The 19,032-nt window shown below is 34.7% G+C and overlaps 1 protein-coding gene across 2 annotated transcripts; it reads left to right on the top strand.

Moving 5' to 3' along the window:
• The first annotated feature begins 329 nt into the window (after positions 1-329).
• LOC116120764 (protein SCAI homolog) lies at positions 330-6,694 on the top strand. Of its 2 annotated transcripts, XM_031406732.1 has the most exons (9): positions 330-918; positions 1,934-2,140; positions 2,253-2,498; positions 3,005-3,071; positions 3,171-3,362; positions 3,535-3,626; positions 5,393-5,575; positions 5,661-5,797; positions 6,062-6,694. In XM_031406732.1, the coding sequence occupies exons 1-9, from the start codon at positions 418-420 to the stop codon at positions 6,246-6,248; spliced, it is 1,812 nt and encodes a 603-aa protein (XP_031262592.1). In that variant the 5' UTR covers positions 330-417; the 3' UTR covers positions 6,249-6,694. The 2 variants fall into 2 exon arrangements, 1 of the variants encoding a protein (XP_031262592.1); XR_004126597.1 differs by lacking the exon at positions 6,062-6,694 and having other exon boundaries at positions 3,535-3,630.
• Positions 6,695-19,032: the final 12,338 nt, after the last annotated feature.

Genomic DNA, 19,032 nt, shown 5'->3' with positions numbered 1-19,032 from the left:
ACATCCCCCATCAACTTATTTTTCATTCCATAATTGTTAATATTGTATATTGAATATCATTTATTTGTTGTTTTATTAATATATATCGAAAATACAACTCTCGCTTTATTCAACGCCGCCACCCACAGAAACCTTTACTGAAATTAGTAAATAAAAATGCTTTCAACACACACACACTCACAAAACAGAAATTAAAAAAAAATAAAAAAACTGTTGAAACAAAAACAGAATTTCATGCTGACACAGCACCACAAAACCACAGCTCACATCCAGATACATATTACACTACAGCGTCCCGTCCACCCTCCCCTCTCTCTCTCTCTCTCTCTCTCTTACTCTTTCTCATTTCCCAAAAAAATGGCACAAACCGGAGCCACACACTACTAGCAACGTGAAGCGAAGGTCACCGTCTCTTCCATGTCCCAAAACGACGCCGTTGTTTCACAAACGTTTCGGGCTCTGGTCGAGAGCGCCGACCGCAAATTCGCCAGAGTCCGTGACCTCCCATTATACGGATACCGATCACACAACCACCACCACCACTTTCACAAGGTCTTTAAAGCTTACATGCGCTTATGGAAGTACCAGCAGGAGAACCGGGTGAAGCTGGTGGAGTCCGGTCTCAACCGCTGGGAAATCGGTGAGATCGCCAGCCGGATCGGCCAGCTCTACTTCAACCAGTACATGAGGACCAGCGAGGCCAGGTTTATTGTTGAAGCTTACGTCTTTTATGAGGCGATTTTGAGTAGGAGGTATTTTGAAGGCGTTAAAGTTAAGGAATTGGGAGTTAGGTTCAAGGAGTTGAGGTTTTATGCGAGGTTTTTGCTTGTTTCTTTGATTTTGAGCCGGACTGAGATGGTTAAGGTTCTTGTTGACCGGTTTAGAGAATTGGTTGAAGATTGCAAGGCCAATTTTCAGGTAACGTTCATGTTTTTCTCATTTTTTTTTTTTTTTTTAAATGGAGCTGAATTTTGTTTAGTTTCATTATTTAGCTTTGTTTGGTTGCTGTAAAAGATTATGTATATTTTTTCATTGGAAAGTTTAAACTTCAATTTTTAGAAATTTATGAGAGTTCTGTGTTTTTTACTAAAATTAGGCTTTGTTTGGTTGCCGAGAAAACTGAGAAAAACGACTTTCTAGATAATTTAATTTTATTTCTTAATTAGACAGTGGAATATAATTTTTTTCCTTTTATTTTATCTTTCATTAGCCCAACAAAGAATTATAAGGCTTAGTTTCCAGTTCTATCAGATAGAGATCATCTTAATCCGCGAAACTTGTAGTTTTTTTTTTTTTGGTGTTCATATTTTTTCTGGGAACTATTGTTTTACTTGTACAACTACACAGTTTTCTGGGCTGATTGATTTTAATCAAAGATTAAGTTCTTTTATTTACTTGTCAAGAATCACAGCAATTAGGCCATAACTTTTGGCAGAAATAGTGAATTTTGATCTGGAAAGTTGCAAACTCTTGTTGGATTGTCTGGATAGCTTTGTCTTTTCTCAGACTAGATGGTTTATCTTTCGCTCTCTCTTGATGCTAGGCTCTGCTTCAATTGATTCATTTTTACATTTGTCCTGATCATTTGCTTTGTATGAGTTTAGATTTGACTTCGCGAGGTAAAAGTTTCAGCTGTTACTTTCATGTTTTGTGATAAATGTAATTAAAAGGGTGAATTTGCCTTTTATGCTAATAACTTGAGCTGTGATTTTAGGTGAAGGCTAAATCTTAACCTTTTGTGATGAAAATTGAGAAAGGATAAATATGTTTACGTTTTTTCTTTTCTCTTTAATTGATTAAATACTGTCGCAATGAGGCACTTGTGTTTTTATGAATAAAGTGGCACTTCATGGATCTCTCTTATGAGTGAATTCATATTCAACTTTTGTTGTATTGGTGCATGATTAAGAAAATATGGTTTATTTATCTGTAGGAAACAAACTTCAAAGAGTGGAAACTAGTGGTTAATGAAATTCTTCGCTTTACAAAAGTTGATGCTGCTTTTACAAATATGAGGCCATTGCGATATTGCCCTACCTTTGATACTCAGTCAACTTCTCTTCAATATGTGGCTCGTTTTCATGCAAAGAAGGTTGTAAAATTTAAAGATGCAATCCTGACAAGCTATCACCGGAATGAGGTAATATATTTCAAGATTATGACTGGTCATAATATGAGATTATTGGAAGTTATTAGCAGAATTATACTCTGCAAAGAGGAATCTTAGTTCTTTGTGAATAATTTCTTTTCAGGTTAAATTTGCTGAACTTACTTTGGACACTTACAGAATGTTACAATGTTTGGAGTGGGAACCTAGTGGATCTTTCTTCCAGAAGCGCCCAGTTGTATCCACTGATCATTCTGGTGCTTCAACTGATCATTCTGGAGCTTCTGGGGCGATAGACATAAACTTTGCAGTGGATATGACTGATCCAACTTTACCTACAAATCCTAGGAAAGCTGTTCTTTATCGTCCATCTGTGACACATTTGGTGGCGGTTAGTTCTAAAGCCATTGCATTAATGAATTTACTGCAGTTTCTGTCTTATGTATTATAGTTCCCTGCTTCTGTATCAGACTGAGCTTTTGAGCGGTCAGTCTCTTGTTGTAGGTTTCTCCCATAACTATGGACATATGGATATCAATATTTTTCTTTAAATACATGTTTGATTATTTTCTGAATGCCATGCATTTGGTTTGTATAGGAGTTTCTACAATATAAGCTTTTGCCTTTTTCACACAACATTTATCTCCTTATATATTGTTGTGTATGGATTTTGCGGGAATGTCAACTTTGTGTGCTTTTGTTATGTGTTTCATGCCAAAAGTGGATTCTCCAAAATCCAACAATCTGCAACTCGATTTTAACTCAGCAAAGCCTTTGTCTCAATGGTATAGAGTTGGCATGTCAGTAGCCAGTTTTCTGTATTAGATGTGGCCATTTTTATATTGCCTTTGTCTTGGATATATTTTTACCAAGGTTTAAATGATGATGCATTGACAGGTAATTGCAACAATTTGTGAGGAGCTTCCACCAGAGAGCATTGTGTTAATATATCTATCAGCCTCAGGTTTAATTTCTTCGTCAGTGCTAGTTAAAAGTTCAAACAAGTCATATATTTGTGTTGTTTTTGTTATTCTTTTATTGACCTCGATAATCAATTGTGCAGGAAAGGCTGGTCATAGTAATGCTGCTCAAATGGAAAGTTCTGAAGGATCAGGGAAATCTTCAAATAACAAAGTGTTGTCTCGGGTCTCCCAAAAACAGAATAACTCTATGCCTGAATATCATATTAATGGGAAGAAAGAGTCAAGTGACCTCTATGAAAATTATTTGTGGTTGGGTCCTAGAGGGAATGGTGGTATGCACCTGTATTTACCTTATGCTGTTTTTAGTCTCTCTTCCAAGATTTTGTGTATGGATTAACTTCTGTTCATATGTATTTTCTTTGTCTATTATCCTTTTGCTATAAAATTGAAGAATTTCTGTAATTTTTTCTTCCACTCTCATATATGCTCTTCTTGTCTTTTCAGGTCCAAATAACCTCTACCCTGGTGATATCATTCCTTTTACCCGGAGACCTTTGTTCTTGATTATTGATAGTGACAACAGCCATGCATTCAAGGCAGGTTTGTCATAACTTGTGTATGATCTGTTGGGCAATTCTGGTTCAGTTTGCATCCATTTATAGTTTAGACAGCCGTTTTGCTGCCATAAGTTGAATTATGTTTTTCTCAAAATTATTTAAGCCATTCTTTCTGATTTTTTGTAGAATAAAGAAGTATAGTAGTCACATTTAATTTTAATGAACTTTTACATTCATGATAGTTGGTCTAATTCTGTAATTAGTATAGCTGTTGTGACATATTAAAGTCCTATTCACGTTGGTAACAAAATATCAAGATTTCAAGTAGAAAAGATTTTGTGTTTAGGAATAAAGCATGGTATTGAATGAAATTTGATAAGTTCTATTGGCCCTAGAAAGTTTTATTTTTCATTTGGGAACGTTTTTGCCTAATTATTAGTTGCAACATATCACATTATGGAGGAATTTTTTGGTACCTTTGAAAATATCAGTGCAAGATTTGCCCAGTGTGCTAATATGGTGTTCTGTCGTACAAGATCTACGAAATAAAATTGCACAACTGCATACGTTTCTTCTCTCTCCGTTGTAAATTTGCAATGTCTGAGGTGGATGTATAATAGTAAAAATTACTCAAAATTTGCTGAACAAATACTAAACTGGTCCCATATTCATGAAGTTTATTGCTGTAGAAGTCACTGTACTGCTGTTTGGAAGACTGAAAATAATGGGTGGTTAAAGAGATAATCACGTGGTACTAACACAAAGAAAAACTGGTTCTTCATTGTCTCATTTACATTGTAACCAAACAGGTAGGCCTTCTTATTAATATTAGCCCTGCTTTAATGTGTAATGCATGTATCATGTCTAAAGCAATTTAATACATAAAATTCTTGTAATTGGCGAACACAAATAATTGTATGTAAAGGGAAGAGATAGCACATTTTGAATTGAAAGAAAGAATGTGAATGAAATGTAAACTAACCTAAAGGGAACAGGAATAACTAATCAACTTGTGGTAAAAGGTCAAATAAATGAATATATGAATGAACTTGGGTGAATGTATCATCAGAAGTCTCCTTCCTTTCAAAAAGTTAAGCATCTTTGGAGATTTATCAGCCTAGTAGAAGATAATATGAAAACTAGATTTCTAATGTGGGAGGAGGTTGAGTAGGACATGAGTTCTAGTTTTGTTCTATCTCAGTTTCAAATTCTTGTTATTTTAGTGAGTAAATCAAGGATTAAAATATTGCACAGGAGTTTTGAATGTTGGTGCTTGTGCTCCCTATTGATTTATACCTTTATTTTTCAAATTTACTGTGAAGTTTTTTATAACTACCAATCAATTTATGGTTCAAAATGAGATACTTTCTACAAATGAAAATGTTTGTTAGAAATCAATCAAGAGATGAACTATCAGAGACCAATTAGGTTTTCTCCCTTTTATGTATTTTGACCTTGTGTATGTATGCAAGACCTGACAAGGCCCTGACAATTCAAATTAATGATTCGGTAAGTGTATTGAGCATTGAGTGTATGGAGATTGTACATTCATTCGTTTTTGTTAAAATACAACTTAGCCTCACAATCGAGTTGCATTCAAATGTGATTTTGTACCATTAAGACCATATTCGCATACCAACATATCTGGATGGTATGTTTTGTGACCAATTTTATGTTAGATTTTGTTTTCAATTGTATTCATGGTGTTCCAAACTTGTAGTAAATGTTAATGCACTTCAACTTTGCTCTTTCTAAGTTTTAGTTAATGTTGACCTCTTTGTGTATGCTTTTAAATTATTTTTCAGGTATTGCATGGTTCAGAAAGGGGAGAGACAGCTGCCTTGTTTCTTTCACCTTTGAGGCCGGCATTTAAGAATTCATCTACTGTTGATACAACACATAATGGAAGCCAGTTCACTTATTTCTTGACTGCTCCTCTGCCAGCATTCTGTCAAATGGTTGGCCTTTCTGCTTCTGATGCTGATACAGTAAGTCGATTGCTATACTTTTGAGCATCCTAATGGCTCATTGTATTCTAGTTGGCCTTATTTGTTTATGATGTTCTGCTTTTAGGATTCTTACAATGGTGCACAGAACATACTCTCCAGTTCGTTCTCTGAGTGGGAGATCATTCTCTGCAAGTCAACTAACTTGGATATTGTCTGGGCACAAGTTCTATCTGATCCATTTCTACGACGGCTAATTCTTAGGTATATATCTATAATTTTTTTACTGAATGGCTGTAGGTTGTGTTTAAGATGAGTTCTACTGGGACTAATCTCACCCCAATCACACATAACCTCTAAGATTGAACTTCTTATTATAAATAGGCCTGAAGGGCTTTCCTGTCTGAACTTGATAGTGGTCTTTGAATTGACACTTATCTATCTTCTATTTTTGCGAATATATTCTCTCTTTTTTTTTTGGATAAGGTAAAAATTGCAAATATATTCTCATAAATGTCTTATCTACAGATTTATATTCTGCCGTTGTGTGCTTTCTTTCTTCTGCCCTCTGGAAGATAGTGACGAATACCTGCCTGTTTGCCTACCTCATCTTCCAAATTCCGTCTCTCCAAAATCTGAAGTTGTAGAGTCTTGTATCCACCGGCTTGCAAACCACCTGGGAGTTGCCGACTGTTTCCACTTCAGCATCACGTAGTTAGGACCATGAACATCTTTCAGAATTTGTAAGACAACACTACAGCCATATGGTGGTGAAGTTTCATTGATTTGTTGGGATACTAGCTTCTGGACATCTAGGCAGTCGGGTGTTTCACTGCACTTCGGAAGAACATAATTGGTGATGAAGCTTACTCTGCTAAATTTAGAGTAGGTGTATTGTGGTTGCTGCTGCTTGTTTTATTGCCCATGTGCAACCTAACTGGTGTATGCTGAAACCATATGGTTTGGTGCTGTGGTTAGATGTGTGTTTGATAATTTGCAGAGTGTGTTTTAAGCATTGTTTAGGGGGCTCATTGGTTGTATAATTTGATTGGTGTTATGCTTGTTAGAGCTGATTTGAACTAATACTAATTTTTTCTTTTTTGTACTTCTGTAAAGAAAAATTAGTCAGAAATCAAAATCAAATATATTCTTTTCCCCTTAATTTGAGTGGTTCTATTACATATAGCTGTTATGTTATCTCTTTTCAGTTGGATTTGTTTCTGCTTTCATATTTTCCTGTGAGATTCAAAAAAATTGTTTTAACCATGGGTTGACTTTAATGAAAATGCCTAATACCTAAACTGAATTAAGTTATCTGAATTAATTTATCTTAGGTTTGGTGAGCGTCAGTTGACAAGAAGTAGGTAGCAAATACTATATGGTTAGTTGGCTCATTTCAACCAAGTCATATTTCAAATAAGTTCAACTGACCATTGGAATTTAATTTTGGAAGAAGCATAAATCCTCAAGACATGTGATTTGTTTTATTTATTTATTTTTAAATTGATAATGTCTAAATAAAAACTTTCACATATTTTGTCGGATTTATCCTCGTATTTATTAGAGTAACTATAAGCTATAATTATGTCATCACATAATTACTTAATTTTAAGAATCATTAATTTGGATAAATTTATACCCATCATCAATAATTATTTTAATTTCAATTTTTCTAAAATTGGTGACATGCCTACATTTAAAACAATCTTGTAGATACCGAAATGATAGTCTTTGAAAACTCTATTTATCTATGTAACTTTAGACAACAATGAAAGTAATTTGATGGAATCCGGCCAAAATTCATAAACATCCACTACAAGTAAACCATCTTGATTTGTGTGATTTGAAATGAATCCTTATTTGTGGACAAATCATATAAAATTAAAATATTTGAGTTTTTCTCTACATAAATGGAAAATTTTATCTTAACCCTCACGCGTTTCACTTATTCAGTGAACATTAACTGGTTTTGAAAATAAAATCCTAACCTCTATTTTGTCCATGTTTCCATTGTTGTTAATAGACAACCATTAATCACTGAAAAGACCATTTTCCCCTTTTTCAACCTCAACCCCCGATCCATATTACTTAGAAAAATGATACTAGTCCTTTTTCAACCCAACCCCCCATTGTGTACTCGTTACTGTCGCCACCACCATTGCCCTTGCCTCCCAACCTAGCTAGTATATACGAGTACGGCAAAAAAATGATACAAGAATTTTACAGGTATGATATGACAAATAGTGAAAAATACGTTTATAAAAATTCGGCTATAAAATTCAGATACGGAAAAAATACGGTATGAGTATATACGCGTTTAATACGGTATATTGTTAATAATACGTTTTGAAAAAAATGGCAATATTAATCCTGATTTTAACACTTTTTATGATCATTGAATTAATCCTCCTTTGTTTTTCCTTAGAGGTGTATGATTTATATCTTTTTTAATTATAATATTTCAGTTTATAAAAAATTGTATTATTTGATTCGTAATTAATTACTACAAATATTGTAGAAGTGGACCAATTACTAAACAAAACAAACAATTTTATTTGTCATTGAGTTGAAGAAGAAGAGACGAAGAGTGGTACTTGTTGAAGAATAGTTAAAGAGGAAGAGAGAAAGAAGGCGCCAAAAAAGAGAAGAAGAGAGGAAGAAGGCGCCAAAAGAGACTAAGCATAAAACAATGTCATTTTAACTAAACTTCACCTAAAAAGACGTCGTTTTAGCTCATTAAATAACAAAATTTTATTTTAAAAAATACGATCAAATTATACGGTTGGGGCATATAATTAAGGTATAATTTGGTTTTGCTTATAAAATACAAGAATTCGTGTTTTATACGCGAATTATATGACTTAGTGTATAATTTGCATATAAAACACGAATTTACTAACTAGGCCTCCTAATGGTCTCAAGGTAGCTGCTAAAAGCCCTGGGGTCTATTGGTAATTGTTATAGGGCTAGAGGCTAGTGGCGGCCTTGCTGTAGTTGCCAAAGGCCTGAAGCCTCTCGTCAATGACAAAAAGGCTTTGGGGCCTCACATTGGCACCAATAAAGGCCATTATCTAGCTTTTCTCTGTACTGACTACGGCTTGATTTAGCCATTTCTAGTGCCATAGAGGCTAGACCTACACTATGTTGATTTAGCCTTTTCAGGTGCCATAGAGGCTAGACCTAGCCTATGTTGGCATTGCAATAACTCATTTTCTACTAGTATACTTAGAATATATACTATGAAAAATATACATACTTAATAAATGAAGAGTAGTTGGGCCCAAAATTTTCTTTACTTAACATATATTATTCTGTACATAGCAAAACCACATATACAAAAGCTTTTACAACAGTGGACAGTCATGCCATTTCTCTCTGTTTGTCGACGTCCATCTGACCGCTTCTCACCTATTTCCTACAAAATATGAAAAAACAACAGGGTGAGCACAAAAATGCTTAGTAAGTAAATCCTCTACTCCTCTATCCCCACGACTTATACTTTGGTTCTTTCCTTACTCTATTTTTTCTTCTTCATTCTTTCTTTGTTCTTTCTCTGTTTCTAGTTCTCATTGTTCTTTCCTTTCTTTCTAATTCTCTCTGTTCTTTCTTTCTATTATTTCTTTCTTGCTATTCTTTCTTTCTATTCTTAGTCTCACTAACCATGATGGAAATCATGGTAACATGCATGAATGAAATGCATATGTAGTAATGCATAGACATGCGTTTTCTTTTCTTCTTTCTCGTTCTTATTCTGTTTCTTTTTTTGCTTGCTCAAGCTTTCTCATCCTTTCTCATTCTTTCTTATTCTTATTCTTATTCGTATTCTTTTTCTTTTTCTGTGCCGATCGGACTCGGTTGATGCATGGATTTGGAACCCTGGCCGTGTGAGTGAGTATAGTCCTCATCTACATGCACTCTTGCGGAATGTACAAAGTCTTTCTTCTTCTTAGGCCACTCAATTAAGGTGGCGTGCATGTAGGAAATTCTTCTTGGTACAACCCTTATCCACATACACTCTTACAGGCCGTACAAATTCTTCTTCTTCTTATGCCACTCAATTAAGGTGGCGTGTATGTGAGAATTTCTTCTTCTTAGCACTCACGGGTTCCCCATCGCAACAACCTATTCTTTTCTCTTCTTTAGCACTTTTCTTTCTCTAATTTTCTTTCTTTCTCTTTATTCTTAAAGTTCTTTATTCTTTCTTTAAGTTCTTATGCATATGCAAATATATGCATGTGCATGGCTCATGCTTATGCTTCTTTCTTAGATGCACTTATGCAATGCAAATATGCAATGTTGCACAAAATTAAGTTTCTCTATTCATGCATATGCTTCTCTTAGGCATTTTATCAAACAACAAGTATGCATACTTAACTTCTACTTTAACTATACTTCTCCTTCTTTCTTAAACCATACATAATTAGAGTAGATCTCCCTTGAATCATCACAAATCCTAGCCAAGAAAATACACTTCATAAATGCTCTTAAACTCTCTCTAAATTCAACCCAACTTCTATCAAATTCTATCAACTCAACCAACCCTTCTCATGTAGAAAACCCATTCATGGATCATCATCAAACTCAATAACAAGTTTCATACACAAATCTCAAGCATATGAACGTCATATAACATTCACATAAAACAATCTCTATGTTTTACTTGCTCAAACAAGGGTTAGGGTTGGATTTACTTACTTTTTTCTTGAGTAGTTTCACAAAAGCTCACTACCTTTGTTGGACTTGTTCTCTTTCTCAAACTCTAAGCATAAACTCTATAAGAATTTCATACTAACATAAATTAATCTTATATCTAGAGTAAGAATCCTTACCTTTTGATGCTTAGGATCAAATCCTTGTCAAAATCCAACCAAAAGCCCTCAATTTCCTTAGCAAAATGGATGAAGAATTGAGAGAAATGGAGAGTAGTAGAAGTGTATGGGTTGTAGAGAATGGGAGGGTTTCTAGGGCTAAACCCTTGCTAGCTCATATAAATAAGCACTATTTTCCATTTTGCCCTTGCACTTTCTTAGGAATTCCATCTTTACCCTTTAATTCTTTACACATCCACACCCACTCCAATGCATTCTCCTTGAAATTTCCTTGCATTTCATTCCCCACTTTTCCTGCTAATTAGGGGTAGAATGGTCACTTCACCCATATGGAAAATTCTCTAGAAACTTCACTAGAAAAATCAGCCGACTCTTCGCCCCGGCGAAAAAATACAGAGACTACTTCGCCGCGGCGAAGCTTCTTCTTCGCTCCGGCGAAGTCTGCACTTCCATAATTCTCCAAGGCTTTACCAAATTCAAGGCATCCAAGCAACTTTAACACCTTACAAACTTACCCAAGGGCAACCAATCAACAATAACAACATAGCAATGTAACTTAGGGCCAACAAACAACACCAAGACAAAAATAAGCATACAAAACTACGTACCTCAAAGTAGGCGTTCCAGGCATTGAGAGGTGAGATTCGTCTCCACGTAGGTGAGGCCAAATTCGACCTTTCAACGTCGAGAGAGGTTGGATTTATCCCTCTCAACGTTGGTAGAGGCCAAATCTGACCTCCACACAGGTGTTAAAGGCCTTATATGGCCTAGGGGCAATAGGGATGGGCATAGGTTGGGCCGAGCCTAGGTTGGGCCAAGTCGGGCTCCCCCAGAAGCCCAAGGGGATTCCTCGGTCTTGCCTTGTAGCCTGAACAGGGAATTCGGGTAATCCCCGAATTAGGCCCGATGCCCAAATGGGGAATTCGGGGAATCCCCGAAATCCTCGTCTGGGGTTTTGCATTATAATTTTTTTAAAACTTCTAATATTAAAAAAATTTATTATGATTTATTATAATGAATTAAAATATCAAAATTAAAATAATGATACATTATACATATATGTAAATATGTTATATATTAATGGTATAATATTATGTATTATTGTATTAAGTAACAAGTATTAACATATGAATATATGATATTACGATTACGGATAATAATATATTATACATAATGTATAATGTATAATTTTTGTTTTATAACATATTATGTATAATGTATAATATATAATATATTATAATAAATTCTAAATAAATAACTAGCATAATATAACAAGGGCAATTAGGTAATGGAATTGAAATAATGATTCAATGAGGGACAAAAAAAATTTATAATGATTTTTTTATTTATTATAATTAATCAAAATATCAAATGATATATTATACATAAATAACATATATATTATGTATATCAAATGATACATTATACATTATACATATATAACATATTTATTATGTATTACAAATATTTATAATGATTTATTAATATATTTAATCTAGTTTTATTTATTACCTATTTGTATATGGTTTCATAAAATACTTACATAATTATAATTGTTCTTGTATAATTTATGACTTCATTGATTGATTTTCAATTATTAAAATTAAAATAGGATTAAATGGTTAAAATTATATATATATTGTACAGGGCGGGGCTGGGGCAAGACCAATCTCATCCTCGAATTCGGGGACCAATTTTTGGCCTGGGCCTGACCCAAATCCCGAATGATTCGGGGAAACTCTACCCCGTTTGGGTCGGGACAGGTCTTCGCGGGGATGGGTATTATGCCCATCCCTAAGAGGCAACCAATTGAGGCATTTGTCGGTGATGAGAAAAGAGGAAGAGGAGAGAGGGAGAGAGAGAAAAGAAAGAAGAGAGGAAAAGCAGAGAAGAAAAAGGAATAAGGGAAATGAATAAAACCTAAGGTTTTCCTACGAAGGTTGAAAAGCATATGCCCTTCTTTTAAAATGAAAATAACAAGTTTACATGAATCTAATTAGTTTAACAAAAAAATTTAATGAAATGAGGGCTAGGGTCTAATTTATGAAACCAATAGGTGCCTGTTGATTAGGTGAAATGTGTGGGGGTTAAGTTAAATTTCACCAAGCGATTTTATTCTTTACTTTAGGCATTTTAAGTAGAGATTAATGCACGCACACAATGGTTGGACTACGTCTAGGTTTGGTTGAATACAATAGATAACGTTGTTATGAATTTCACATTTTTATCAACGTTTAATAACCGACCTAGGGAGTTACCCAGCCAAGCGGCTGACTCTCAGAGTCGAGCGGTTGAATTGGTTGGACCAATGATATCATCATGCTTACTATGATGACATCATAAATCCAAAAATTTTAAAAATTTCAAAATACTGAAGGAATTGCGTTATACTTTATACAAATCTAACAATCAGAAACCAACCAAAAACTAACAATCTGAAGCCAACCAAAAGTGTGCAAATTTTCAATCACCTCTCACAAAAACTAAGAATCATAAACCAACAACAACCCAAAAAATATAACAAATAAAGCAAATGGGCAAATGTTCTTCCAAAGTTATCTGATATAATACTCCATGAGTAAGCTCCAACCACCAATCTAGTAAAAACAACAGTAGATATAAGGCTCTCTTGAGTTGAAGAAAGCCCTCACTCAGACTTCACTGCTGGTCTACCTACAAAGGAGGGAATCATAATCTCCATAGCTTCTGCAACCCAACCCAGTCCAGCATAAGTCAGCACAAGATATTGGAATTTTCCAAACCCCACATGGGCAAGTGCCTCATCCACTGTGTACAAATCCCTCTGCTCATCTATCAGTGCAATCAATTCAAAACTGTAAATTCATAAAGAATATAGAGCAACAGATTCAAACACAAAGCAAAATTTTGGAAAAAAAAAATATAGAACTCGCATGCATAAACTATCTATATACATGCAAATAGTAGTAACTAGTAACTATTACATTGTTTCTTATAAAAAAAGTAGCTCTTTATAATGAGCACATTTGCACCCCCGTTGGAAAATATCTAATGAGGTATAGAAAAGAACAGTAAACTGAAGAAAAAAAATATCTTCTCTGCATTGAAGAATTTTTGTATATATATTTATTGTTGAAGTATGAATCTTTTGGTGATGGCATGACCCAAGAATTTCGGTTTGAGATAAACTCAAATGGAAGTTATTTTCAGTTTTATTATTTTGTAACTTCTTGTAGCTGTTGTTGTCAGTTATCCCTTTAAAACTTACAAAAGGGAAGGTTACATGTATGTTTTAATTGAGTTCAATTAATAAAATTGATCACCTTTTACACAAGTTCATCTTCTTCTTTATCTTTCTGAAATTAGAATTCTGAGAACTATATTTCCTGGCTTCTAATTTCCAACAAATGGTATCAGAATATTGTTGTCTTAAGGGACCTGTGGGAGATGGGACCAAAGTTTGGAGAAGAATAAGCCAACACTCATAGCAGTAAGAGTGGTTTGGTAGAATTTGTTGATGAAAATTGCAGTATGATTGTCAGCAAGGATGCCGGCGAGTGGGATCTGAAAATGTCATGAAAATCCTGTTAAAACGTGGAGGTAGATGAAGAATTGCAGTGATTGTCTGCAATCATGCCGGTGAGAGGACTTGATGATGTCTTGGAAAAAGCATGAAGTGAAGAACATGCTTTCTAATTGTGAGAGACTCCCATTGAAGTTTGGAGTGAGAAGAGACCAACACCCAAAGAAGTGGTAGGTCGTATTTGTGATGCTTACATACTTGGAGGAGTAAGCTTGAAGAGGATGCTGAAAAAGCCTTGGCTGCAGGATTGGCAGCGTGGCAGCAACATTTGCTGCAAGAAAAGCAGCAAGGTTGGCTGCAGAGTTGGCTGCAAAGCAGCAAGATTGGCTGCAAGTTTGGCATGAAAGTAGCAAGATTGGCTGCAAGTTTGGCAAGAAAGCCATGAAGGCGTGAAGAGCCTTGAAGACATGATAAAGAACATGTTTTGAAGTTTCTACCAAAAGATTCAAGAGGAGTGTTGAAGTATGAATCTTTTGGTAGCGGCATGACCCAAGAATGTTAGTTTGAGATAAACTCAAACGGAAGTTATTTTCAGTTTTATTATTTTGTAACTTCTTGTAATTGTTGTTGTCAGTTATCCCTTTAAAACTTATAAAAGGGAAGGTTAAATGTATGTTTTAATTAAGTTCAATTAATAAAATTGTTCTTCTTTTACACAAGTTCATCTTCTTCATCTTTCTGAAATTGGAAGCCTGAAAATTGTATTTCCTGGCTTCTAATTTCCAACATTTATTATTAGTTAAAAAAAAAAAAAAAAAACCATACTTTATTCACCCAATGATCTTGATTCCATCCTAAATTCATTTTCCACACCATCATAATCATCTACAAAAATTTTAGCAAAAACTGACAATCATTAATTAAAACTTATGATTTGAAACTAATTTAATTTAAAATAGCTACCAAGTTGCTTAGCAATTTGAAAACAACATTGTAAAGGATTTGTTGAATCATAATAAGAAGGGTGATCACCATTCTATTAGAGCCAATCAATTATTGTAGAATTGATTTTTTGTAGTAATATTTATTAATCAATAAAAGACATTTTATTCTATATTGTGTAAATTATAACTGTATGTATTGATATATGTCTTTAGGATGGTAGAACAATGCTGAGAGTATCAAGTGTTTTAATTCTTGATAGTGAGAACCCTATGATCACATATGGTGGCTATTCTAGAAATGTTCGTAGCCCTAATATTATTCTGACCAAGGACACCGGTAATATGGTAAGACTATCATAGCGTTGAATGACCATGTCGAAAGACAGTGATTGATCTCACTTGTCAAGGTTGTTTGCTGACAACTTGGTGCAACGCATGGGTGCTTGCTGGAGACAAAGTTCATTGGACAGACCCAACAGAGGATTTCATATGGATGATAACCCCAATGTCTGTGGAATAAATCCTCTAATGAATAGTGGTGCATGTGATCCTTAGACTTGAGATCACCGGAGCGCCTTATGCACCGATTGGTGTAATTTGACACTAACATAATGTAGTTCTATTAAGAGCTATCAATACGGTAGTGATTGGTTACATCGAGGAGTGTATCAAGACTATGATGGATCGATAAAGGATTCATCACTCCCGGGTACGGGAGAAGTTGTAATAACTACTTCTTACTCAAATACTCATAAAAATATACATAATAAAATACATGTATAATAACATAAGTAGTTGGGCCCAAATTTTTCTTTTATTAAACATATACATTCTTTATACAAAATTAGTATCATAAACAAAAACTATCAAAAACTACGTAGATTCCTCCTCGCGTGCCGACGTCCATCCGACCGTGTCCTCACCTAAATCCTGCAAAAACATAGAAAGACAACGGGGTGAGCACAAATAATGCTCAGTAAGTAAACCCTTTAGTCATCTATCCCCATAACTCTTTCTCTCTAAGTCTTTCCTTACAATTCTCATTTACTCTCTCTTTTATACTTCTCTCTGTTTTCTCTTTCTGTTTCTCTCTTTCTCTGTTTCTCTTTCTTAGAACTCTTTTTTACTAACTCTCTTTAGTAAGTCACGGTCCCATTTTATCGGGAGCACAACCGGGACTCGCTCCTGCTCTCTGTGACTTCTACTCGTTATTAGCCGATCGGACTCGGTTATGCATGGATTCGAAACCCTTGGCCATGTGAGTATATAATCTCTCTCTCGGGTACTCTCGGGTATAGCCCTCATCCGCATGCACTCTCACGGGCTACACCACTTCTCTCTCTCATACTCATGCCGCTCTCTCAATGCGGCGTACATGCGGGAATACTCTACCTATTACTCACGGGTTTCCCATCGCACAACCTACTCTATTCTCTTTTTCTCTCTTTTCTCTTAATAAAGCTCACACTCAAGGTTCTCTACTCTTTTTTCTACTCTTTCTCTAATGCATAATTCATGCTCATTAATGCACTCATGAAATGCACAAATGCAATGTTGCATCAAGATAGTCATTCTGCACAGGTCACACTCAAGAAGGCATAACTTGAGTTATACATATCGGATTGCTACGATTTTGGTCTCTTTTTAAATCTTAGAGATAGGGCTACAACTTTTATGTTTTGGTCTCAACCCAGTTCAATCTGTAAGATGCCCAAAAATCACTCAGAAAGTCATGGTTGTGACAGGGCAGTTTTCACTTAGGCTCTTCACTTAGGCATTTCATTAAACAATAAATGTGCAAACATAAATTCTACTTTAGCTATAACTCTTCTTCTTTCTTTAACCATCCAAAATGGGAGTAAAGCTCCCTTGTATCATCACAAAACTTGTCAAGGAAAAACACTCCCAAAAGTTTACTCAAACTTCTTTCAACTTCAATCAAACTTCAACCCATCATCATACAATCAAAAGCATTTCTCATAATTCAAATATATCCAACAACAAGCATCATAGCACAAGCATAATTAAAGAAATCTCTACTCACTTGATTTTCTTAAATCTTAACTTGGTTGGATTTACTTACCTTATAGGTAAATGGCTTCTCTAGCACTTCTCCTTTCCTTTTGTATCTTGTCTTCTATCGACAACTTTAAACAATAACAACATAAGACTTTAACAAATCATAAGCAAATTCTTATCTAAAGCAAGAATCCTTACCTTAGGATGCTTTAGATTAAATCTCTACTAAAAACTACCGCAAAAACCCTTAGAAATTCTTAGAAGATTGAGTGGAGGATTGAGAGAAATTAGGGAATGAGAATAGCAGTGGAGATGGAGAAGAATGAAGGGCTTTCAACACTTCAACCCTTTTTAGCTCAACTTACATACAATTATTCCCATTTTGCCCTTGCTCTTTCTTGGAAATTCCATCTATGTCCTTTAGTCAATTACAATAATGCTCTCATTTTTATTACATTCTCCATGAATTTCTATCTCTTTTCACTCCCCAGTTTTTCAACTAATTTTGAGTGAAAACACCATTTTACCCCTAATGAAAGTTTAAGGGATTTTCTTCACATTTTTCTCAAAATAACTTTAACAAAATTCTTCTTATTGCCAACCAACCAAAAATAACAACATGCAAGCTCAAATGAGAACAAATCAATAAACATTCAAGCAATGCAACAATAATTTAACTACATACCTCAAGTGGGGCGTTACAAAAGTTATCTCACTACGCAATTCAGTAAATGACAATGACACAAAATCTGTGGCCACAGTGGGATTGAGTAATCCAATTTATTTATCCGGTTACTGGTCTAGTAGCTGAATACAAAGATATCAAGAATAACTGAGGTTGACATTATTTATATACCCTCGATGAGATAACGTATGATGAAAGTGTAAGGAATCGATCTACTCAACGCAGTGGAAAAACAAAAAATAAAGGATAGATCAATTGCCTCTTTTTGCCAAGATCTGGGTATAGATTAAATTGTTTACATGTTAAAACAAAAATTCTGTACAAAATAAAATAATCTAGTCAAAGGATCAGGAATCTTACGCACATTTGGAGGCTCCTTCAAGTGTCTCTGATTTTATTTCGCTACCAATTCAATATAGAACCGCACATACATTGATCCACATGAAGATAATCTAAAGAACCAACCGTTGTTTTGCTAGAACAAAAGATGGCTTCAAAAATCAAAGATCTTCAAATAATCAAGAAGAGAAAAAGATCTCTTCAATCAATGAACAGGACTTGAGAGAGAATGTGGGTAGGTGGCTGGATTTTCTTCTAATTGAATAATTGTCATTTTGTTTTAATTTAAATTGCCCTTATATAGTGCAACAATTAAAACCCAATTCCAATAAGGAATAGCCATGGGCTCCAACTCTAATCCACCCTTGCAACCAAACACCCTTTAATTGGTATTTTAAATTTTAATTAATTATTACTATAATTAAAATCAATTAGTATGTTAGTATATATATATGAAATATACTAGCATTTACATATATTTAAATATAATCTCACTAACTTAATTTTACTATTAAATTAAATACAGGCAATAGCCTTAGCAAATTTAATTTCATTGTGAGATTACCAAGATACTCTTTCGTCCTAAAAGACAAAAGTACCCCTTTCACAAACTGATTATTAAATTATCTTCTAAGTGTGTGACCCGTAGGCTCCTTATCATATCGACAGTGAGTAATATTGCGATTAACACCAATTAATCGTCTCACTATACACAGACCAAGATTGGCCCCTAGCAAGGCATCATGGCCACCCGATAGATTCAGATTCAACGAAATAGCTACTTATCAACGATATGGTTACCGTGTGATCAAATCTTTTCATCATATGTTATCTTATCGAGGCTAAGGTATAGAAATAATGCCAACCTCAGTTATTCTCGATATCTTTGTATTCAGTTACTGGACAAATGACCAGATAAATGAATTGGATTGAGCAACAACTCAATCCCACTATGGCCACAGATGTAGTGTCATTGCCATTTACTGAATTGTGCAGTGAGATAACTTCTCCCATACCCGGGAGTGATGAATCCTTTGTTAATCCACCACAGTCTTGATACACTCCTTGATATAGTCAATCACTACCGTATTGATAGCTCTGAAGAGAACTACGTTGGGCTAGTGTCAAACTATACCAATCGGTGCACAAGGTGCTCCGGTGATCTCAAGTCTAAGGATCAC

Source organism: Pistacia vera, unplaced genomic scaffold, assembly GCF_008641045.1.
Source record: "Pistacia vera cultivar Batoury unplaced genomic scaffold, PisVer_v2 Contig944, whole genome shotgun sequence".
Taxonomy (NCBI): domain Eukaryota; kingdom Viridiplantae; phylum Streptophyta; class Magnoliopsida; order Sapindales; family Anacardiaceae; genus Pistacia; species Pistacia vera.
The sequence above is the reverse complement of the archived record's forward strand: the minus strand, read 5'-3'. Positions and strand labels throughout refer to the sequence as shown.

Excerpts from the sequence above, each read along its gene's own strand:
- LOC116120764 (XM_031406732.1), top strand. The coding sequence starts at position 418 with ATGTCCCAAAACGACGCCGTTGTTTCACAAACGTTTCGGGCTCTGGTC. Across the intron at positions 3,363-3,534 it reads GGGTCCTAGAGGGAATGGTG|GTCCAAATAACCTCTACCCT; the intron begins GTATGCACCTGT and ends TTGTCTTTTCAG. Across the intron at positions 5,576-5,660 it reads CTGCTTCTGATGCTGATACA|GATTCTTACAATGGTGCACA; the intron begins GTAAGTCGATTG and ends TTCTGCTTTTAG.